This window comes from Chanos chanos, chromosome 10, assembly GCF_902362185.1.
Source record: "Chanos chanos chromosome 10, fChaCha1.1, whole genome shotgun sequence".
NCBI lineage: Eukaryota > Metazoa > Chordata > Actinopteri > Gonorynchiformes > Chanidae > Chanos > Chanos chanos.
In genome coordinates, this window is record NC_044504.1 from 19,595,835 (window position 1) to 19,620,949 (window position 25,115).

Here is a 25,115-nt window from a genome sequence, read left to right on the forward strand (position 1 = left end):
TTTATCATACCTTCCATTTAGTGAATTTTATTAATATGTGTGGGTGCACACATACATCAGATTGATTACATATTCATCAGCTAGAATCCATGGATTAAATTCCTTAGCACCACATTATCCCTGAAGTACCGTGAAGAAATATCTTCCAGAAGTACTGCTTGCATGAACCTTGAGATGCTAACCTTCAAACTCCCTTTGATAAACCTAATTTACATGTTCCACATTTACTGGCTTCAATCTGGCAACATACTGCAAGTAATGCTGATACATGGGCCAAAAAAAAAACCTATGTATCCAGTTTAGGACAACATATAAAATTCATCCTGAAATACAGGCTTAAGTCCTTGATGTAAAGACCTTGAAATAGCTCAGGAAAACAACTGCAAAGCCTTTGCCTCCCACTGCGGTGTTTGAAGGCCGTGGAGTTGATGTGTAAGCCCACTAATCATGAGCAAACGTGTGTTGCTTGCAGCACACAGCACTGGCTCTACTCAGGTCATAAACACTCAGGAGTTAAACGACTCGGTGCCTCCGCACCACCCTGTCACAGGAACATAATTGCCTCTTGCCTGAGGAGAATTCAGAAATACATTGAGCAGTCTCCTTATGAATAAATCTACTGCAGCCGCAAAATTTCAGTGAGACAAAGTGCATATCTGAGTACACTCTTCTAACTTTGGCAAACAAACATGAGTGTGTGGATTGACTTGCTTAACAGTATCTTCTGGGTGCAACCACAGCTCATCATGAAGCAAACATATGACTATCTTGTCTGAAAGACCAAATCTGAAAGATCTTAATCATTGTGGAAAGCTAAGAGGGCCAAAATCATATTAACAAATTAACACACTGTGAGACAACACAATACAAATCTATAAAATTTAGTGTGAAACTGTCTACCTTTTAAAAAGGTAACAATACAACAGTTAAATTAGTGTTGCCTGTGCACTACCTGGTGTCCTGTAAATTACCATCAGGTCAAATACAATGTAAAAATATTTACAAGGTTCAGTACAATATGAACTCATTCACCTCTCGGTTTCTATACATGAAACCACATTCCTGTGGCAGAAGTAACACAAAGAGATAGACAGAGAGACAAGGTGTTTGAATCCATATTGCACTTTATTCAGTTCCAAGGACAGAGCGAGAATCCAGACGAAGCTGGAGAAATGTGCAGCTGAAACTGTCACGGTTGTGACGGAAAACACTTATTGCTCTCCCACTCCTCGTCCTCATTCACAACTTCTCACATTTCATGAGTCAGTGCCTGGCAGGGTCATGTCGTGATCACAGTCCAAGAGACAATACTGCTGTGTCTGGGTGGAATGACTGTGAGGTGTTTTCTGTGGATGTTGTACATATACTTCATAGAGATGTCTGAGGCTCATTTCACAATGTGAAAATGAAAACAAACAATAAGAGTTTGTATTGTTTTTCATTTCTATTTAAAAAATATACAAATATGATGTTCATCTGGCATTGCATGTGGTGGCATCTTATGCTGATATTAAGGTATGACCTTTCGAGAGAAATGAATAAATGTCAATTTGTTACCTAATCTGCAAATTCAATATTTGTTTAACAAGTGGCTAATGAAGGGTGTGCACGGTTTTTCAATGTAACAAACTTGGTTGTTTGTGATCATCTTTATTCACTCTTATTTTATAAAATAATAAAATGGAATATGGTTCGGGGCTTGGTCCATGAGGGGGAAGGGGAACAAACATTATCTTGTGTGTCTTTTTGGTAAAATCCTTTTCTTTGAATTTTGTGATTAAGTAAGAAGTGCTGGTTGTATCCCCCTCAATTGGTTACAGTTCACAGTGGGTGAGACACCATGGAAATGTGTCCAAATCACAAAATCAAAGGTTTTCAGTGGTCCAGGATGCGCAGGTTGCCAGACACTATCTTATTCTCCAACATTGAGCCAGCTGGAATGTCGATTCTGTCTCCATGATTGGCAATAATAATAACTGTTCCCTGAGAAAAGAGAGGCATCGAATAAGAGCATAAAACAAATGAATGTGCACAAAACACATCCACCCACAAACATGTCAGCACCCTGTTACTACAGCACCTCTCAGTTAACTTCACATATGAACTAGTTGTAGTTTTAATTCATTTGTTTTAACTTACATAAGAGTGGAGAGGCCTAGCCACAGACTAGTCTCTATCAGCTTTGTCTGAACCATTCTTGCAAATGCACAAGAACTTGACAAGGTAACACTAATATGGAAATAATCACATGTTGCCCTCTGTTTCGCTGATGTATTAGGCAATTAAAAATCCATTCAACTAACCAAGAGGATGGCAATAGGGAGGCAATACGGAACTATCTAAAATTAAGGCAACGTACTGCAGTAAAGGAAGTTGGCCGAAAAAAAAGCCGGTAAATTCTCTGAAGGAAAGTGCGGTCAGGACAGGAGGTGAGAAATTTTAGGGGTTACCTTTAGAGAGACGTGTTTTCCAAATGTGACATCACCAGACACTGTCAGGTGATCCAGCTCCAGCATGTCTGGGATGCTCTCAAAGCGTGTCAGATACTCCTGAACCTGTGTGGGGAGAAAAAAAAAAACCCACACCAACAACAGTGAGAACCAGCACAGCATTTTATACATTCTTACATGTAAAATGCTAATAAAAAGGTTAGTGGAAACACCTAAATTTGCTTTAGAAGTGTATTTGGACAAAGTATATTCCATTAAGAAGGACATATAATATATTGATTTTTGAAAAAGAAGGTGGTGTGAATGTCACAGAGACTCAGAAGCAGGGGTGGGGCTGTGTGTGAGAAAGAAGAGAAAGAGAGTTTGAGCGGGAAAGAGACACATACAGACAGAGCAAAAGAAAAAAGCACTTATGAAGGCCGAGTGTTAGTGTGTGTGTGTGTGTGTGTGTGTGTGTGTGTGTGTGCGTGTGTTGATGTGAGAAAGAGGGGGAATTTAAACAATGCGATATATGAGTCATCTCCTTCACACGTCGTTTAAAAGTATTAACGGTGTCTGCAGCCAGACAGCCTCAAAGCTCATCAAACCATTACTGTAGGTCAGAGGAGAGGGGGAAAAAAGCTAAATATACAGAGAGAGACGGCATGCTCCTGCCTGAGCCGACGACAGATAATGCTCATTCCGGACTCCTCATTATAACCGCGAGCAAAAACAGAAACTGAGCAGATAAATCATGTTCTTCAGCAATAGTAGCCTACTGCTACAAAACGACTTAAGGTTAAGGTTAAGGCTGAAGCAGATCCTCCCTTGCATGTATAAGAGACTGCAGTGTATTTTAACTGCAGGCAGTCTGCCTGTCAAGAGCACTGCCTCACTGAGCACCACTGCCTTCTGCTCTGACAGCAGTGCAGTGGAAGGGACAGGATGTGCTGATTGTGCCGTAGCTCAACATGAGTGTGTGCAGAATTAAGTCGCTGTGGATGTACTCCTGAAAATAACTTTATCAATCTGCTAAAGCCTCCTAAGAATCCACGTGCACTGGGCATATGTATTAAATCCAAATGAAGATATGAACACTAAATGAGGGGGTGAAATATAAATATTCAGTGAATAACAGGAGCACCGATGGGAATACTAAATTGATGCCTGCTAAAGCAGCTCTCCTGGTCCTTATCTTCATAACCTGTATATTATAAATTATAAAGCAGGGGCCTTCAATAAAATAAAATACTCTAGACATGAAGAAAGAAATCCAAGGAGGGGGAAAATGCTTTGTCTCCTGAAGGAATTTGCAGTTAGAAAAGTTGCTTTTTCTTGTACAGAGGGACAGAAAACATTTCATGCTCTGTCTGAATCTGTCACAAATTATACAGTTCTTCTGTCACAAAGGGGACCACTGAGTCCCACTGGAGTGAGAAAATGACATCCCAGTGTCTTAATGAGTTTGGCCTACATACAGGAGCTTGCTCTGCCTCAGTGGAGTTAGACTTCACAGAGCTAAGTTAAACTAAGCTGTAATGAACTGGGGCTGCCTCAACATGGAATGTTCTGGCACTATTTCTCTTGCTTTATTTTTAAGTGGTTATATACAAATGGCAAATGGAAATGGGACTGGAAATGACTGGGTCTTATTTTTTGATTTACACAACAACCACGTAATTACTTTGCAATTTATCACAGGGTTCAAACATTTCAAAAGAAAATCAATAAATTTCACTTACTTAATTTACTCTTACACCTCTTACCTTGTGACAAGGTTACCACATAGCTGATGCACTGCACCACACCAATACAAACAGTTGTGAATAGTTCAACTGAATGCAGGCATGTTTAAAAAATGAAGCAACCATTGGTATCTTGCCCTTACTGAGGCCCAAGCCACAATATATCATAATGAGCTGCTTACTTTGGTGAAGGAGCTGCCCAGTTTGACATGAGGAGTGGTGGGGAACTCTCTCTTTTGGCTCATGGTGAGTGATCCAGCCTCCAGGCTGTACAGATTGGACATGACCAGCAGCAGGTCAGAGGTGGTCTTCACAGGCAAGAAGCGACTTCGTGGCACGTTGATGCCCAGGGCGTTGTCGAAGCTATGGATGGCGGCACCCACCGCTGTCTCCAGCTGAATCACATTGAGCCCTCCATCTAATGTCTGTCAGTAGAATGAAAATGATGTAGGTTATATTCTCAGACCACTCAGACCATCTCTTTCTTTCTTTTTGAAAATTTAAATTTGAATATTTGAAATGAATCTTAAACGAAAGGGTTGCATGTGCAAAAGTAAGAACAGAATAAAGTTCAGCAGCCCTGAGTTAACTAAGTTCTGACTCAAGGTTATGATAAAACCTGAGGATATGCAAGACCTCCAGGCATAACAACACATTTTGTGATTGTGTGGTATGTGGAAAGAAAGCCTTTCTATGGCTTCAAACATATTCCATAAAACCAGCCTGTTTCACTTAACACCTCAAGGGTAAACTATGCCTACAGTGAGCATACCTAATGAAACGCTCTATCAAAGACAATCTGTAATATAAACATATTCTACAGAGACACATAAAGGGATGTGGGGACAATCAAAGGACAAGGAATTTGGCACTTGCCTACTGTACCGGGGATGGACGACTAATCAAGTCAAGTTCTACCTTTGCTTCAACTACCTCAGTACACATGCACACACACACACACACACTCACACACACTCACACACATACCCTACTGATCCTTTCTCAAGGTTACCTTCATGTATGTGGTCACCTGAGGAAAAACTGTGGAGAAAATGGTACACCACAACTATTTTTTTCTCTGTTCAACAACCATTTTAGCCACGGTTTAGTGAAAAGTATACTGTGTGGCCCAGTGAATACATTAAAGGTATTCTATATCCGAAATTCTCCATAAGAGAGACACTTATTTAATTAGATGTGGCTCTAGGTCCTTATCTAAGCATAGTAAAACAACCAATCATTACTGAGAAAACTAGAGCAGCTGCAAAACAAGCATTTTTCTAAATGAAAATCAAACAGCAAGAGCATCAAAATAGTACAAAGGCAGTGGGTTTCACAAAGCCACTATCATTCATTACAAGATTGGTGGCAGATGTGATACTGCAGTGGAATCAGATGGGTCTTGACTGACTAAAGCCTATTTCTCAGTATGTAAATGTCCCCTATGTCTTGCCACTGAAATGCGTTAATGTAAAAGAGAGAGAGAGGGGAAGAGAGAGAGAGAGAATATGTTCTTGTATGAGAAAGGAAGAGAGAGGCAGCTCTGTTGCTGTACACCAGCTTCCGAGGTCAGTGAGCGACCACAGTAGAATTTCTGTTATCAGTCAGAGAGAGAATGTCCCCCAGCAACCACTGCAACAGAGCATGTCCTTGGGGTCAGGCAGTAAATGCATGCTAAAACCGTGTTTCAAAAATGACCTTTTCTTCACCTCTCCACTTCCAATCCTTTTTTGATTATTTGCCAACATCAAAAAACAGAGGGTGTGTTCTCTAACATCAGTTCTGCCCTTTGCGCAGTCATTTCTACACAAGATTTACACGGTGGTCTCTAATACTCAGGGAAATTATTTCCAAGGCCAGAGTAAAGAAACATAAGCATTTCGTGACAAGAGACTCCTATTTACCACAGAGGTAAAATGAGCATTTTACATGAAGAAAAACTTTCTGGTAAGTCACTTCCTGTAGTTTGAGTTACAATTCATTTGCCAATAGTGTCTTCTATAATCAGAACACCATATCGCTGAGTACGTTAAAATTTAATCTGTCTGTCATATTTACTGAGCTGTTCATATCCTGCTCAGGGACACTGCACTTAACTGTTCACCATGTCATTCTTTACCTTGGGGTTGACTATGATCTCCATGTCCAGGGCGTTTTGTTCCTGCAGCCTCTTAATGGCTGCCAGGGACATCCACAGGTTATTGGTGTTGAAGATCTTAAACTTGCTGACTGACTTAAACTCATCCACATGGGCCTTGGGCACTTGGGCAATCTCCAGTAATCTGAGCTTGCCGTCATACTGGATCAGTGTGCCACCCTAAAGTGGTTAAACAAGGGTAAACACAAATTTTCATGAGTAAATGAGTTATTTGAAGGGCTGATTAGAAATGATCTTTTAAGACAAACATCCTCTAAAGAACCTGATTACCATCACAGAGAGGCCATGTTTCAATGGTGTATCCTTCTATGCCCTGTTTATTTAAGGCATGATACAACAGGATTCTCAAAATACATTATTTTGACTATGCTTTTTGCAGTGGAACAAGAGAGACTCCACACAAGAGGAAAACTCACTTTCACATCAGCCCGAGTTTTGTCTGTGACCTCCATGACAAACTCACATCGTTTGCCATTGGGTTGGCTGACGAGATGATTGAGAATATACAGGTCCACAGTGGCACCCAAGTTGTCGATATTGGACACAAAAATGTACTCTTTCCCCTCAGCAATCAGTTGGTCCAGCAAACCTGAGTTATAGAAGCTGGCGTAGATGTCTCCGTGACCAGGAGGATACCACACATCTGCATTTTCCCCTGTCATACCCAAATCCTTTGCCACTGGCAGCAGGGACTCTTTGTTAATCCTCGGATACCTAGAGGAGAAAGGGAGAAAGGATGTGGAAAGGACTGATAAAGCGCTCAAGGACATAAGAGAACATTTCTAAAGATGGGCTGTAGTGTGTTGAAGGCTGACTACACTCATCCTACATGAAGTGGAGCCTATCAAGAAAGTAGGACCAACTATAACTAAAAAAGACTTTTTAAAGCCTATCGTAATATTCACAGACATCTTTATACCAAAATGTGTGGAAGGAAACTGTGCACAGAAACACTCCAAAGCTATTATCAGAAAATAAAGTTGGAGAAAGAACAAGAGAAACAGAAAAATTGAATAATTTGTTACTGACAGCTTTAACTGGGCCAGGTGAGCAAATGTGACATGTTCACTAATGATTATGGAATTGTGCAGCATAACTGTCAAAAGGTGCTGTACACAAGGATGAAGTAAGTCAGGTAAGTGATGCTGGTCCGGGAATGGCCAGAAGCCACACACACATCTTAGGCACAAAATTGGATGTATGCAGGGATTCGAAGACTAGACAGGATTTATCCCCAGGGAGAAGGAAAAAATAAAGGATGCAAACCTTGAGTTCACGGGTAAAAAATCTGCAGTGCAAAATTCTTATGGGCTTTCACAACACCCATGAAAACTTCTCACATGCAATGGGAGGGGTAGATACTCTTATGTTTTGGCTGCCTGTCTTCAGGACTGCACTACTCAAACATTCCTTTGGACGACTGTACCTTTGACAATTCCACTACACACTCTTAACGGCCCTCCTGCATTGACCACACACCACCTCCTACACCAACCATGCCTCCAACCGAAAGTCAGTTTACTGAGAGTTGTTTCTTTTCAATATGCTAGCTGCAATACAGAAGAGTTTTATTGTATCTCACAGGCTTGTGTTGTTTGGCTTTGAGATGAATTCCTGCTCAGAGTCACTGAACATCCCACTTACAGGTAAAGCAACTGTAAAACACCCCTCTTTTGGCTCAGACTCATGCAGTGCCTACGCAAACGTTTTAAGTCAAACACAAACATTCTCAGGGATTTTTATACAACATGCCTAATGTGAAAGTTATTTGTATACTTGGATTAACTCGATTTTGGAACTGAGTGAATTTAGAATTTCTTATTGTGAGCCTAGACGTTATATGATTGATATTTTCCTAAAAGCTTGAACTCCCAGGGCCAGAACACAGAGTATGACAACGCTGAAAAGAGACTTCTAAATATCTCTGATGGGCCCCAAAGACTGCATGCTGAAGCTCACCAATGATATATTATGCCCTGCCAAACAGATTAGAACCATTTTCCTTGAATCCTCATGATTCTTCTACATGTTAGTTCCCTTTATCTATACCCTCATGAGGCAAACCTCATTGGGAGTCTCAATGAATAAATAGGTTCAAATTAGTAAAGAACATTTAAAAGCCTCCTTTTGCATTTCCATCTTGCTTGTGGACCATGGGTGGGAATGTTTAAAGCCAGTTAAAATAATACTCCACTTATATTGCAAAGGAAGTATGGTACCGCTTAAACAGATAAATCAAGGGTTAGTGGAAGTTTCAGTGCCTTAAGAAGGAAACCAGATCAGTGGGGTAGATGTAGATTAGAAGTGTGTTTTTGATGCAGTTTCTAATACAGTCTTATACCTGCTCTGGTTGAAGGTATGAATCTTCACTCCGTGGTGTGTGTATTTTTGCAGGATCTTCTTGGTGTCCTCGTCTGTGTTGAAAGAGTTCATGAGGACCAGCGGAACATCAGTGTTGTACGTCTTGTTCAAATGCTTAGATGAAGGATGAAGGAAAGATAAAATATATAAAACAATATTATTTTAGTGACATAAAGTTATACTAGTAATTAAAGTAATAGTGACCCTTTGAACTATTGAATTTCCACAGCTTTGTTTGCAGATTGCGCTGTATGCACTCTGCTGTCTGTTACTGATCATATGTTGTTTCCTTTTTGATTTTACTTTTGACCATCTAGTGTGACTATCCTATTTAAACAAAGGTTAAAATAAAACACACACACACACAGAAGTCTTTTGTGGAGGTATTTACAGGTTTCTGTGCTGTAGCTGTAAAACTTGGGTAAGGCCTTTGGACAAATGCAGTCACACCTGTGTTATTAAGTATTTATATGTCTTGCTTCTCGTAATTGTAACAATCTATTTCCTTGCTCCCCAGTGATCAAGGACTCTGAACTGTTGTCATGACATAAAGTGTGTGGTGAATACTTGCACTAGAGTTAAAAGGCAAAAGAACCTGAGAATTACTTTCACCACCAAGGTTAATGATTTCTAAATACCATGTTTGCCACTCAATCATGATCTCCCTTACTCTCAAATATCACAGCCAGTATCAGACCTGATGCAACTCACAGGATAGATTTCGACACTTTCCTGGAGGGGAACTTAGTTTATTCAGCATGAGTAACTAAGGAGCTTTATTGCATAAATTTGGGTGACATCAATTCTTGGTCACAGGACTTTCACTTGAGTCTGACACTCAAACAGACGAGCCAGTCTCTACATGAAGAGAGAGTCAGTTATCCAATTTACTGCCTTATAAATGGTATTCATTCACTTTGGGGGTAATTCAATCTGATCACCCAGGTAAAGAGCTATTTGTAAGGCCATCAGTGAGCCAGACACAAGGCTAAGTGTGCTGAGCTCTGATGTCCCACAAGGGCCAAACTTCAACCCCTCCCCGTTTCTGTACGACAGAACACAGACAGCTCTGTCTGCCTTCTCTTCACTGCCCAGTTCTCTCTCTCTGGCTCTCTCTCTCTCTGTTTCAGTCTCTCTCTTTACTTATCCACTCTAACTGACAAATGGTACAGAAACTTCAGAAACAGGAAATTCTTGTTTGGTACATGCTAAGGGTTGGATGTTCGAATCATATTTTCCTTCTAATAAATGAATAATGTATGTCACATTCAATCTATTTTGTCAGTGCAAAACTTCAGTAGAAGAGTTTGTGTTCTTTTGGGCCTATGGGCCGATATTTCTCTCAGAAAGTCGTAAGTGGACACTTCATAAAAGAGAAACACAACAAAAAGCAGTTCTGAGAGACAGAAAAAAAGAAAGCTCCCTGGAACAAAACGTTGTGAGTTTTGAAAATACTACTGAACGGTTCTGTACTACTATTATGTGACTCTTAAATTCTTCTTTGTGTGCTCATGTACACTTCAGGTTTATTCAGTTGTATTTAGTCACATATTATTTTGATCTATTGTTATCCAGCTGTCATTCACAGCAATGCACTCTGTTGCATTTGGATACGCTATGCTTACTTATCTTGTTATCCTGTTCTGTGCCTTACCTCTATCTGCTGAACAGTCAAGTCCAGGAAAGTGTTCTCATTGCGGACACTAATCAGGCTCTTGGGGCCTTTGCAGCCCATGCTGGTTCCCAGACCTCCATTCAACTTCACCACCACTAGTTTATTGAGACTGTCTGCTATACTGTCTGGAAGGCCTCTGGCTTTGATTTTCTCATATGGCTGAATCTGTGGAGGAGAGGAAGAGGAGGATGAGGGAAAAAGCAAAAGAACAGGCAATCATTTCTTAAACAACTCCAATTACCTAATGATCTGTGATTTATTTATATTTATGTAGTAGTTTATAAAACTAAGGAATGCTGAAAAAAAACCCTCCTGATAAAACAAACGCTGAAGAATTACCATAGTAATACTGTTTTTTTTTAAATTGGACGTTATTGTCTCTCATACAAAGCATTCTTGAGATTAAAAATGATGAAAAATAATTGTAACTACACAATAGGTATCAATTGCAATAATTCAAGGACATGTTAATCATAGTTATCACTTGTTCAGCAACTAAGGGCTAGAAAAAGAGGTCCCTTCAAATGAAAACATACCCGTAGACCAATACCAAGGTAGTCTAAACAATGTAGTCTAAATTAAATATTGAATGTATGGTTAAGAGAAATCATCATCAGTTCTTCTTTACACAATTTGAGTATGCAAACATATACTTCCCCATTTACTTCCATACAACCCATTGTACGCAATGCCTGGTCTTGTCATGTCTTGTTATGTCAGCCTGTCTGTCTGTCTGTCCGTCCACCTGCTTGGTTTTGTCATGTACCATCATGGCCTGTGATGTCAGTCTGTTTGTCCGTCTGTCTGTCTGCCTGCTTGGTCTTGTCATGTCTTTTCATGCTTGTGTCTTTATGTGCCTCTCTGTCCTTTTGCTTGTTGTTATTATGTCTCACCATTCCTCTATCTGTAGGTCTGTCTGTCCGTTCAGAAATTATCGGGGTGGGTGGGTTGCAGAGCGACTTCCCTGAGGGTACTAAATGTGCACAAAATAAATAAATAAAGTTGTCGTCCGAAGGGGGGGGGGGGGGGGGGGGGGGGTGGGTGGTGGAGGGCCAAAAAAAACCCAAAACAATTTAAGTACGCAAACAGCAGATTTTAACCTCTCATAAAAGCAATACCCAAGCCAAGACAAACAGAATCTGGGTGACAAACCAATGACTAAACTCAAAAGGCCATAACTTTCAAATTCCATCCAGATGTGTCTGGGGTTTTGTTTTGAGTTAGCACCCACTGAGTGGGTGAGGGTTTGAGAAACTGCATGCAAGTTTGTACATGGGTATGAGGAAATCAGGGGAAACCAGTTGTCCCCGTCCTGCCGTAGTTTCCTTCCGTAGTATCCAAATTCTGTATCTTGGAAGTCAATGGGAGCTGTCTTCAGAGCATTGTGTTAATAATCACCTTAAGATGATCTATGCTCTTTCTTCCTTTCACTTTGGGTTGAGTTACGAGAACAACATACAACTAGCTATCCTCTGTTAGTCATATATCTCTCCTCAGCATGACTTTAGAAAGACTATACAGTGAGCAGATGGAGCACTGAGGTAAGTGCTGGGAGGTGGAGGAGAGCTGGAGTGTAAGCAGAAAAGAGAGTCATTTGTGCAAACTGGCAGGAGGGCTCCTTCCATCTCTCATTCCTCCCCAGCAGGCTTTGAGGTTGTGCAGCCATGTGGACAGATGTGGTCCAAATGAGAAGAGAGCTCACTCCCTCTCTCTCTGGAGGTTACTGAAGATGAGTCAGTGGATGACCAGCCAACTGGGCTCAGGGGCGTAAGCCCATACACACACAGACACACTAAAACTCATGGTGTGTAAAAAGAGACAGGGTGTAACCTTGACTTCCTTTCTGACATCATGAAAACCATTAGGTCACCATCTGATGTAGTCTTCAGAGAGGGGGGGGGACGCGTAGGAGTAATGAATTTTTTGTTTTAGGAGCTTGGGGTCTTTTTTTAATGTTGGGATTTTTATGGGTGGTTGAGCAGTATAGTAGAGATCCAAGTAAACTCTTAGCATATCATATCTTTCCAAATCTTTTTGTTGGTAAATCAAAAAATGTAAATACCTAGACCTAATTAGAATGGTTAATTAGACTGAAAAAAAAAGTCTTCACTGAAGCACACAGGTCAGATATGAGAATGAGACATTTTCATATTACATTCAATGCACTGTTGAAAGGAGCCACTCTAAACACACAGATAGTGGGCCGACATTATGGTGGATGTTTGATGAGACCAAAGTGTGGGTCCCTATAATGTCAGCTCCGTTAAAATGTTTGTATTAGTCTTACTGTTTAAGACACACAATAAGAACTGCTGACCCTTAGAAGAACATTATAACAGGAGACGGAGTGGATGGCTTGTCTAAGACCATCACTGTTTTACTGCTCTCTGAGAAAGAGAGAGAGAGAGAGAGATAAAGCAGACAAATGTAATATCCTGTCTCCAGGTGCGTAGGCATAGCAGGGATCAGATTTGTTCTCTTTTAATCCAAGAAAGGCTCTGATGGGAGGAGAAGGTGGGGGGCGAGTGGGGGTGGGGCCTGGCACAGAGGAACAGCACAGAGTGGAGCGTTGCCAGCATGCCTATCTACCTTGCCTGCAGCATATATGTGACCAGCCAATCCCCTGTATCCAACATCCCTGGTGGTGAGCAAGTGGCTCTCTGAGGGAGATCTGAAACAGAATTTTCCAGTTCTGGAGCCATCAAACCATAGAGATCTAACCATACGTTAGAGGCAGAACCACATGCTGTGCTTGGTGCACAGCTAGGGTAATCCTTTTTGAAACAAGAGCACAGACATGCACACACACTCATACAGACACACATATCAACGTCACTGTCAGTAGTCTGTCATGGACAATTCCTCCTGGGCGCTGAAATCAATGTTACTGCTTATTAAACAGTCCATCTATAACCATATTAGCACATGAGGTACAAATCAAATGGAGAAGAATCAGAAAGACATTGTGCTACATTCACTAGTGAAATATGCTGAAGTTTGACTCTCAAAAGACATAAATGGTTAACGATAGGAACTTGACCCATAATCTCACAATAATCTGAAAGTAAACTTCTGTGTAACAAACACACAGGTGAACAAAAAACTCAAAGACCTTTTTGAGTTCACTCATATTGTGGGCAAGATTTCTTTTTTAAAAGAACTTATCCACCTGTCAGGTAGACACAAAAGCTATACATTAAAATCTTTATGTATCTTTAAACTGCCCCATCAGATCAAATCAGAAAAAAATAACAGAAAGATTAAGAACACTTAGAGGAGATTGTCAGACAGTTTTTTGAAGATAGGGTTTAAAGGTAGAGTTTTTAGAAGATTACATCAACTTATATCTGTAGTCATTCCCTTTCAGAAACTAACTCTGAACTTAGTTAGCTGCTGGCTTAAATGGATTACATGCATTCATGTGCCACGGGCCAATCCAATCAACAGACAGCATGATATTCTTTATTAGTGTGTGTCTTGGAGAATGTTAACCTACTGTAAGAGAACCTTAACCTGTTGAAGGGAGTACAGAAAACATTCAGTAATATCTTGTACTCCAAAATCCATGACCAGATTTGAAGTCTATGGATAATGGGGGAACTGATTTGTCCTTTTATAGAAAAACTCCAACCATCAATAATATGCGCTTGAGCCAAAAGGGCAAAGAAAATGAAAATGGTGAACCATGGGAGTGTATTTTCTTTGCAGAGAGAGGGCAATCCTCTGTTGAGCTGTAGACCAATCTCTGACACACAGCACGTAAGAGATTTATTTAATTATAGAAGGTGTCTGCTCTGCTGAACAGAGGCTTGGCTGACTATAGAGGTTTATGCACAGAATGTACACTTTTTGGGAACTTGTGCTTGGACAAAGCTACAGACCATATCTGGATACCTGAGATCTGAAAGTGAGTCTTCTTTGTCTTAGCTGGTTAAGACTCTAGATTACAGAACTGTTGCTGTGAAGCAGAAGTTCCAATTCAACCCTGAAGACAGTTATACAATACCCATGTCCTGTCTCTGATATCCAAGAGAGTCCCCACCCTATGGTCTTGTTGGAGAGACAGACTCACTCTGTGAGAACAGAGTCTGAGTTATAAAAACTGCACAGCCCTTTGCTGCCCACTTTCGCTCTCATGTACAATGGACCTAATGTCTGGCAGTAGGCCAAGTGCTGGAGAGAAGATGAGCTTCTCTAGTTGGGCCCCTTGAGCACACACACTGATAGCACACCACACAACTGTGTCCAATTACTACAAGACCTGTATCAAATGAACTCACAGTGAAGTGGGGAGCTGCACATTCCAACCTTGCTAGCCAGCAATAAGCCCATTAGAACCTTAGGCTCACATGCATACCACAAGGATCTTGCAGACACACTAGTGCCTCTCTCTTTCTCTCTCTCTCTCTCTCTCTCTCTCTCTCTCCCTTTCTCTCTCTCTCTCCGTCTGTCTCATCCTTGCTCTCACCCTATGTCATCTGCTCACTAACTCTCCCTCTACTATGATGGTATGCTTTCTCTCAGCTTTCCCTCAGGTTCAACTCCAATATATGGTTGAAAAATTATGCTAAATATAAACATCAGGAAAGGCAGTGTGATTTCCACCTCCTGACTTAATTGGAGGGGAAACAAAACAAGCTTTGTATGGTGGAGCAGAGAACTAGCTGGGCCAAAAAACACTCAAAAGGCAGTCCTGTGAGAGGGGCAGTGAAGCTTTTCCAAAAGGAGGCTCTTCCAAAAGGGAGACTACAGCCAATTTCAGTCTCAGAGTCAATCCATGATTTACTGCCAATAGTATTTTGAACAACACTCTGTGTGACATGTCTTTCCAGGCATGACCATGAATCCATACAAGACGTAACCAACTTGCCTCAGAAATGTAAATTAAGAAATTATGAAGTCAAAAAGAAAGTGACTGTTTGCTTCCTTATTTATCAGGATATACTTCCTCACTTTGACAAACAACCCTGGGGGTTGGTGTACTGGCTTCCATGTCATTTAGAGATACAGCTTACTTGTACACCTCTCCTTTTATGACTCTTAAACTAAAAAAGGCGTAAATGCTTCCTCTGTCTACTACAGTATTGAGTCCTGATGGAAGACCTTTCTCTGTCACACCAAATCAAGCAGTATTAGCCACCTACTTCCCTGCACATTTTAACCAAGCTAGTTATCAGAAATATCAGCATTTATGTTTCACCCATAAAAAGCAATGGTCCTAAACATGTTCCTCCCCTGCATAGCTTTGTTTCAGTCCTTTGTTATGACATGACGATTAGTTTTACAGTAGAATCAGGAGAGCTAGTGCTGGGCAGAAACAAAGCAGAAACCCCTGAGGAGCAGGCTGAGAATGACTGCTTTAAAAGTTTGTGTCGTTGTCACTTCTGAAACAATCCTGAACGAACAGGGAGCAGGTTATTTATATATCTGATATGAGTGCAGTTGTACTGTTAATGAGTCGATGCTCTGGTCTTTCTCTATTCAAATGTGTTATACTTTCAGTGAAAGCACTGTTTTGAAGAGCCAATGGTCCAGAGAAATTTATACGGTGTTTAATGAGTGGCAGCTATTCTCAAAACCATTTTTAAAAATAACATTGCCTTTTCACTGATTACCTAGGGACATGGCTTGGAAAGACTAAAGAGCTCGACTATTTATTTGCCATTTTGGGCTACTATTATAGCAGAGAACTGCTGGAGCTGTAAACACTTCTCCACCATATTAGGTAGAGTAGCAGGCTGCTAGTAAAAAAAAAAACCCAACATAAATAAGTCAAGTGCCTCTTTAGAGATGGTTCTTACAGAGCTTTAAAAGTCGTACCAGCACAAAATGGCATGGTCACCTCATGGTTCTGTGACCTCAATTGGGGCCAGAGATTCTGACTGAAGGTGACAACGATAAGATGGATCTTCTTCACATGACAGTTCAGGCCACATGTACAGAGCTATGCACCGCTGTCCCTCCCAGAGGTGTGTTTGAAATTCTTTGTGTTACTATCAGCACTGCTATCAGAGTTCTTTATTTAGATCTCAACAAATGCTGGTTTAAATGGGAGTGCAGAAACACTAGAACTGCCTTCACTCATTCATTGTTGCTGGTGGGCAGCAATTGAAGGTGACAATTCTTACTTTGCAATATTACATGCTTATTACATGTCTCACTAATTGTGAGATTAAAAATTGCACACCCTCCCCATACCCCTCTTCCTACACCCCAGGTGCAGCTACACATCTAGAGAGTGATTTGCAACAGTCAAAAAGCCCTCCACCTTCACGCACAGCAATGACGGGTGGTCAAAGCACCATCCTCACCCGTTCAGTCATGGGCTGACAAGTCAATTACTACTCGGGCCAGATTCCTCAGAGGACAGTACCAACAAACGGTGCCACGATTGGAATTACATAGTCCTCTACTCACGTACAAATCATTTACAGTAAAAAAAATCCAACTCAGCACATTATCAAACAATTTTGTGTTTTAACGTACAACGAACCCGTAGCCATAGATGCGGCCGGTACACTGCTTTGATATGTAAGGACAGCAAGTACCGTTCTCGCAAGTTCTAAATTCATCCATAACGCAATTCATCCATTGAATTGTGAGCACAACTTAGAATTCTAAAACATTTAAATAAATTACAATTCATTAACGATTACAGTCATTACACACGGTCTGGTTTGTTCATTAGTCTTTCATAATATTCAGAACTTCGCTGTAAGGTTTACGACAAAATGTCTTATTGTCGCAAGAATTCCGTGGACAAACTGATGTGTTACAGGCTGTAGAAAGACCAAAATGTGCTGTGGCCACAGGGGTATAGTTTTTTAGGAGGCTGGCAGCTACACAAACCCTTGTATCTCACGTTTCATGATGGCTTTATCTGTATACCCTATATTCTTCCCATCACCTTATCATTTTTTAAAATTAAGCAATTCATTTAAAAATTACGGATTTTGCCGCATGAGGCGGTTGGAGTATTTCATCAGAGTGACCAAGGTGAAGCAACTAAATGAATGAATTTGTGTCATGAATGAATTCAATGAATTTGTACTAATATTGCTTCAAATCATATAAAAGTTTACATGACAAAAACACAAGGATATTGATATTAAATTAAAAAATGATGATCACCTGCTCTCCTAAATTTAGTGGGAATATCAGTCTCATTCACATTAAATGAACAGATTGAACTATGGACCTGTTGTTAATTGAATGAATTGTGTGAAAGGTGTCTGAATGGCCCTACAGTTTTCCTTCCAGACAATTCTACTTTCTCCAAATCAGGTGAAACAATATTAAAAAAAATGCCCTCACATATAAACTAGGCCCTGTGAACAGGCATACCTTTTTGCCTAGTCTCCACACACTGGTATCACTGCCCTTTACCCAGAGTCTTTGTTTAATGACCAAAATGTATTACATTCAGGTTAAATATAAATCCAGCGAAGCGAGCAGATGTTGCTGATCTCTTAAAATCACTTTGAACTTAGATGTGTGAGTACATCTGCCCTAGAAGACAACGTATATTGTTAAATGGAGTTCACTTCAGGGTCAAATGATGTTTTCCTCCCATATAACATCTTCAGTACGCTATCTTTCCCCAAAGAAGGTATTCCATATTTACATGTAGCAGCATTATACTGATCTCAAATGAAGCTGCACTGCTACATTAGCTCATAGGTTTTGCTAATCTCTAAACTCAGCAATAAATCTGCAACATTACTCCTTGTGTAACATTCAAGATTCCTTTTCACCTTGACCATGACTTAATACAACCAAATTAGTCATGTAGTGACTTAAACCTCCTGCTGAGGAGGCTTTTTAAGTTCAGCAGGATAAAGTTCACCACACACCCATGTTCTATATTAGGAAATATGTTTGAATTGTAATAACACACATACTGTTTTACACTATGCGTACGTAAGTGGTTCACAGATGCTCACTGGAAGCTACTTCCCCATCACTGTCCACATTTATTACCAATATTTGATCTTCAAAGTGGCCGCATGACTCAGAACATCTTTAATCAAATGAATGACTCATGTCAATTTACTGTTAACCACGTCAGTACTGTGTCTTGTAATCTTAATCACTCTTCACATACATAAAAGTCAAACATTTACTTGAATATATCAGCACTGTCACTCAAAAACACTATGGCCAACAATCAAACACACCAAAGAGAATGTCAGATATGCTAAACTGCAGAAATGATCTGATTCATTGCTCTTGAATGTGTTGTTAACCTCTATAGCAAAATCTATTCCCTAGTGGTAGCAAAATCTATTCCCTGAAGGGCTTGTGCCTGCACAAACTTTTGTTGCAATTTTTATTGTTCATTGATTCATGGCAATAACCTATTAGCTTGAAAAAAAAACCCCAAAACAAAACAGTACCCTATTCTGCTTTCCGTGGCCTCTAAAGTGCAGGTGTTCATACTTTCCATTTCTGGACTGTTCTCTTCACACATTCATTCTCTCATTTCCCTTCCTCGCAACTGACATATCTGGCAGCAGAATCAGGAGCTGTGTATGAGTGTGTGTTTTTGGCTGAGGCTAAAAGGGTTTCGTAATGCTCTCTGGTCAAGTGGAAGGTTTTCAGACTTCACTTCTAATATGTGATAGCCCTCACTCTCTCTCTCTCTCTCTCTCTCCCCTTTTTCTTTACCTTACCCCTACATACTCACAGACACATCTCATTACGCAAACAGTCCACAGGATTCATAAGAAACAAATTTTGAATGGTTCCTCTGAGACCAGCATCCATTATCTCAGTTCTTCATTTCCGCCTGTCATCTGCATTATTACTTTCCCCGTTGACACAGATCTCTCCTTCATTTCAGATTACTATTCATTAAGAGAAAACAGTGGGCATTTTTTAATAATGCTCATAACCTGGAGCTAAGTTACTACCCACACAGAGGGGATATCAAGTAAACATCGTGAGCAAACATTGAATCCCTTACGCCATGCCTGGTGTCAATCATACTGCTTAGAAAACTAATGCATCTACATACACAGTAGCACACAAACACTGAGCTTTTAACTGGAAAGCTTTTGCTGGGTATGTAAAGAAATGCAGAGGGTAAAATGGGCCTAAATGTTGATCTTTTATTTTCAATTTCACATTTCAAGGCTTTGTGAACATCCATTTCTTTGGAATAAGGTCAATTTACCGAGTCCTCTGGAGGTCTGTGGATTTTCGACCATTCCACTGAGGGGCCTTTCACTTGCAGGAATCTGTGGAAAAGCTTCTTAAAGCCCTCAAAGTCCTTTTCGGGTACCTGCAGAAGATATTCAAACAATTTAAATTAAGACTTTTTTGTCACTCCATAGACATAATATGGATAGTGTGAATGGGGCCAAATATGATTATGGTGTCTCTTAAAGTTTGGCTAAGACACCTTTGATGAGTTCACAGTCTCAGTTCTTGACGTCTTATTCATGATTATTACCCAACTTTCTTGTCTTTCCCAGATTTTATGCCCATCCATTTACTAAGCATATTAAATAACCCAATCAAAAAAAAAAGGGATAATCCTCTTTTCGTGCACTCCCATTATTAAGGCGCTTACACGGCTCCTTTTGACTTTTCCAGTAATTACCATAATGTTGCAACAGTGTTCTGAGTTACAGCCAGCCCTGCTGGGAAACTCATATCATTCAGTTCTCCTCCTAACAACTGATCCCTGAAACATGGCTAGAGACAACATAGCAGATAAATGTCAGGCCTGTTTGGAGAAAGGGAGTGGCCAGAGAGTGACGCATCTGTTCATAAACATGCTAAACACATCTGGAAAACCTAATTACCAACATATTGGTAGTTGCGGGCTCCTTGTAGAGAAATGGACTTGGTGTGGGTGGTTTGATTAAGAGGCATTTTGACAAGTGAGAAATCCTAAGTAAAAGAGGAGGAGACGGGGTGAAATAAAACAGCAGGATAGGGAGAACAGTTTGACTGTGTGTGTGTGTGTGTGTGTGTGTGTGTGTGTGTGTGTGTGTGAGTGTGTGTGAACACACATACACGCCTGTCTGTGTGGGAAAGGGGAAAGAGAGAGAGAGAAAAAAAGAAAGATAGATAGAAAGAAAGAAAGAAAGAAAGAAAGAAAGAAAGAAAGAGACAAAAAACAGAAAGATAAATGGAGGACAGAGAGATTTACAGAAAAGCAGAAAAGGAGAGCCAGATGGGATCAGGAAGGGCACAAAGGAAGATAGAGTAAGACTGCGACAGAAAAAAAAAGCAACTGTGAGCGGAGAACTGCGTGTGTAGAAAGACAGAGGGAAGACAACACAGAGAGACAGAGGAAATGAGAGAAACGACATGATACAGAGATAAGGAGCAGAGAGAGTCAGAGTTACAAAGGCAGATCATGCGAGTCTCATCACTGCGCTAACTGGATGGTGGTGTATGTTTTGGGAGATCTCTCTCGCCTCTGACACCTCATTCATCAATCCCAGTGCAGTGTGGAGGCTGGATGAGGAGCAGGGGAGGACAGAGATGGAGAGCAGCATTTGTTTGTCTCTCTGTGACTAAGGGGTTGGTAAGCCAGTCTTGCTTTCAACAAATCACACACAAACTGATGCCAATCTCCAGTGCTGTTTCTAAAACGTCCTATTTACTGTACATTATGTGCCACTCTCTCATGTTTGCTTTTCATTTCAACACAAGACTTTTCTTCATATTTAAATCAATTATTGATCGAGAAAACGAAGCTTGAATACAACAGGACATTCTGGTTTGGCTGGATTTTCCAAAAATGATGTAACCCAGTCAGTAAACAATCAACAGGCCCAAGAATCTTTTCTTTTGATAGGTGGTTTCACCATGTGTTAGAGCTGAAGCTGCTCACCCCTGCCTCGGCTCCTGTGGCAGTGCTCAGGAGCTTTTTCAGTTCGGCATCCATGGAGCTCTCCAGCTGTTGCCTCATCACTTCCTGAAACTCTGTCATACTGTTACTTGGTATGCCCTTGCTAAGACCTACATAGAAACAGAGGGATTCGGTTAGGTGTTATGATACGGTTGTAGGAGCTGTTAATATGACAAGATGCAATGATTTGAAACATTATCTGTGAACGCTGATGAAGACAGCGGCGTCAGACACAGTTTGGGACATTTTTTAAACACGTCACAGGTGCTGAGATGCATCACTGTAGGTGTTTGAAATGCAATCAGGTGGTCTGATAAGAACAGCAAAGAGGAAAACTTTGAACCCAAGAATACTGTGCTTGTACCCCGTTAGAGCTCATGTTCAAAGAAAACAAACAAACTCTCAGTGTTTTGAGGATATTTCCTAGTCTTATCCTGAGAACTTTTGGTTATCAAGATGGAGAAAGCAACAGTGTTCAATGACAAATGTATAAAGGATATGTGACAGCAGTGAGAAATTAAAATTAAAAGAACAGGAGATAATAAAAACCTTTTTAAAATTTTGCAAAAAATTATATCCATCTACATCACGCTCATTAGAAGGGTGTGGCTCTTTAACACCTGTGCTGAATTTATTATCCTGAGTGAATGAACACACGTCTTAAGGGCAGATGAGGAAATTAGTTATTCAATGTACCAGATTACATCTAAAGTGAAAAGGAGGACAGAGATAATATTTATTACAAGTACTTTTCTGAGTACTTTTCTCATGCTTTCATTTGACTTTGTATTTCATCATGAACTGAAAATGAGCAATGTTGGAAACAGAAACACAGGAGTCTAAATGGCATAAGGGTGTAGATCTCTCTGAACCCATGTAGCCATCCCTCTTTTTCCATTTTTCCCCCTGCAGCTCTTACTCAAAGCACTATGAACCCAACATAGACTCTCATTTTTATGAATAAAGCACAGAGTACAAACCCTGTACAGATCTAATGAAGGACATCTCATTCATCTTAATGTAGCACTAGTGTACAATGGATAGTCATTCAGATGACCCTCAGCTATTTACAGCCTCCTCATGAACAGGGTCTGCCAAAACCCTCCAGAAGGTTACTGCCAAAAGGGGTTGTTTCAGAGAATTGTTTTCAAAGAATCCACTGACTGACTAAAGAATAATCATTATACATCACCTACAGGTATTTAATACCAGATAATGCAGATGTATGAAATATATGTACAATTAAGGCTCATGCAAAACATTTAAAAACACAGTCACACAACAGCTGCATGGGATTTGAGTCAGATTTTTGATGACCCAGAAGCAGAAACTGGAATGGTATGTATGTGCAGATGTTACATTCATAGCCAAGTCTGTGTGGAGTTAATTTACACATGCAGACCAACAAACTGAATCCATGGGATAACTGACCCTGACTGACATGTATGTAAACCCCAGTCTTTTGCAATTATACTCTTCTAGGAATCCAAATGGTTTTATTTAACCAATTCTTTGTTTAAAATGAAAGCTTCAGAACATTTATTTTATTGAATAAAATTTCAAGTCAATAGTTAATAGTGAATGCTGACTATTTGCAGGAGGACCTTAACTGTCAGCCAGGTAAAGGCCTTAAGACGTAGACTACATAAAACCATGACATGAACATGGGCATCTAGCGACGCAATGGTTCCATTCACTCGAGGGCAAAAACAAGCCCCTAACGATCAATCTGGAAGCACTGGCTGAATCAACCCTGATTATTATCATTAAACAGTTTCTAAAATACCAAGAGCAGTTTGCGTAAACTGCTTTGGGCAAGAATTAACATTTAAACTAAACTACAGAACGGACCCGTTTCAGTGTCACTCTAATTAGACGACTGAATATTGTACTCTTGTGTATATACGACCGTTATCCGTGGAAACCATACTTACCTACAACGAAAAGCGACATATTCTTATGCATGGAGAGGATTAAATCCACTAGTGAAACCGTATCGGAAAAGAATAATGCAGACCACTACTGAGCGTGTATCCTCATCTGGTTTCAGTTGACGCGGACATAAGTTAATCAATGTTCCTTTTAAAGTTCCATTTTTATAAGTAAGCCATGGTTGAAACTCATAATGTAAACCAGTCAATACATTCGTCCGATCAATTCATGCTCAGCTTTAATTGTGAGAGAAGTACAACTTGCAAGACCTCTTAACATATATCCTCCCACCATCGTATTGAGTGCGAAGGTTGAGTAACGAACCGACCTTTAATCGCATATACTTGGTCACTGAGAACAACTGTTAATGAAACCACACAGAATGTCTGAGCTATATCGAGCATCTCCTCATAGAAAAAAATAGTTTATAGGTTTCGGCACGGCCCCAAATTGCTGATAACATTCCACGTCACATTGCCATGGCAGGCTCCGAGTTCCCTTCAAGCTGTTGCCTCGCCCCCATGTTCTCAATTCATGTGAATGATTTACGAACATTCGAAAGTCTTAATAGATTCCAAATGGTTTTGCGCTCTTATCTTTCATCAGCGGGACGAATTGTGTTTGAAATCGCAGACCTACAAGATGCGAAAATGCCAAATGACGCATTTCGACCGTTTCAACATGAATTATATATATTAATAACGGCCCGCAATGATCTAGACACCTTTAATTCTAAATTCGCTTTTCGGCACACTGATCTATTATGTCACGCGGCAACATTCGAAGACAAATATAATTCGTTCGGCGAAAAAAATGGTTACTGTTCATCAGTATGAAGAGTAACTGTTCGTCACGTACCATTTCAGACGTGCTTTTTATTGAATATAGGTCGTAGCAGAGAATTACATGGTGATGCAGTTGGATATACTAGTAAATCTTATGTTCCGTACGCTAAGAGTGCTGTTGGTAAGAATGTTGATACCCCAGTCCCAACGAAAGTGTCCATGAACCTTACCTCAATTCTCACTTTTCAGCAGCCTCAAGATACTGCAGACAGCGCAGTCAACTGCGGAAGTGTTCCGAGCAGTTCACAGGCATCGGTAGTATTATACGCACAACGCATAGTAAAACGTTTGATATTTGTGATATTCTTTTAATGTTGATAAATGATTAAAAAATAATTGCGAATATTATAATGTATCCACAGTATTATTGTTTATAGCCGTGTTGATTTTATAATAACATATATGCGCTAAACATCTGTATTATGTGGATTTCTCTGAGAAACAGATATCGTGCCGTTATTGCGTGTTTAACCACCATTCATAAGGTTGAGTGTCTTATAGTAACGTGTCAGTACATAACTTAAACTGATCAACTGATGAAAATACTTTATATCATTAACATGGCACAAAGTCAAATATGTCAATATCATCCAGATCCATTATCCACATATTCCAAGCAGCCTGCTGATTCAAAGGAGGGAGGAGCATAAGTGTTTGTGGCGGCCAATGAAAACGCCACTCTTTGCGAGGTTCTCTCTCATGTCACTTTGCCACGTCTGTGTCATTTACGGCTTACGGACTACACTTTCAGTATCGATCTCAAGATGCTCTTGTCAGTCAGTAACAGTTGAAGACAGAGTATGCAAGAATTCAGACCATAACCCAAAAATACAGAATGAAACTGACAAAAAAAATGTGCTTGCTTTTCTTGAGAGCATACTCGACCAAATTCCTGAGCTTGAAATGTGATACTATGTTTTTTGGTAACATTACGGCTAATATAATGTAGGTTCATAGTTTGTTATCAATACTGCTCTCCAAAGATAGGGCACTGTCTGTGTTTGAAAGATTATACATGGATAATTTTTAGTCATTTTATTAAGTAGTTAAATAGTATTTGATTATTTGCCATGATGATATACAGTGGATGAATGAGGTGGTCA

The 25,115-nt window shown here is 40.2% G+C and overlaps 1 protein-coding gene across 2 annotated transcripts; it reads right to left on the bottom strand.

Annotated features, from left to right (window-relative positions):
- Nucleotides 1-1,112: 1,112 nt before the first annotated feature.
- On the bottom strand, nucleotides 1,113-24,239 carry ugp2b (UDP-glucose pyrophosphorylase 2b). Of its 2 annotated transcripts, none has more exons than XM_030786234.1 (10): nucleotides 24,183-24,239; nucleotides 21,218-21,345; nucleotides 19,544-19,651; nucleotides 10,348-10,533; nucleotides 8,674-8,807; nucleotides 6,749-7,046; nucleotides 6,294-6,491; nucleotides 4,357-4,599; nucleotides 2,451-2,555; nucleotides 1,113-1,983 (listed from the first exon to the last, which is right to left on the bottom strand). In XM_030786234.1, the coding sequence occupies exons 2-10, from the start codon at nucleotides 21,314-21,316 to the stop codon at nucleotides 1,876-1,878; spliced, it is 1,479 nt and encodes a 492-aa protein (XP_030642094.1). In that variant the 5' UTR covers nucleotides 21,317-21,345; nucleotides 24,183-24,239; the 3' UTR covers nucleotides 1,113-1,875. The 2 variants fall into 2 exon arrangements, with proteins under 2 accessions (XP_030642094.1, XP_030642093.1); XM_030786233.1 differs by lacking the exon at nucleotides 24,183-24,239 and adding an exon at nucleotides 23,170-23,539.
- Between the last annotated feature and the right edge of the window lie 876 nt (nucleotides 24,240-25,115).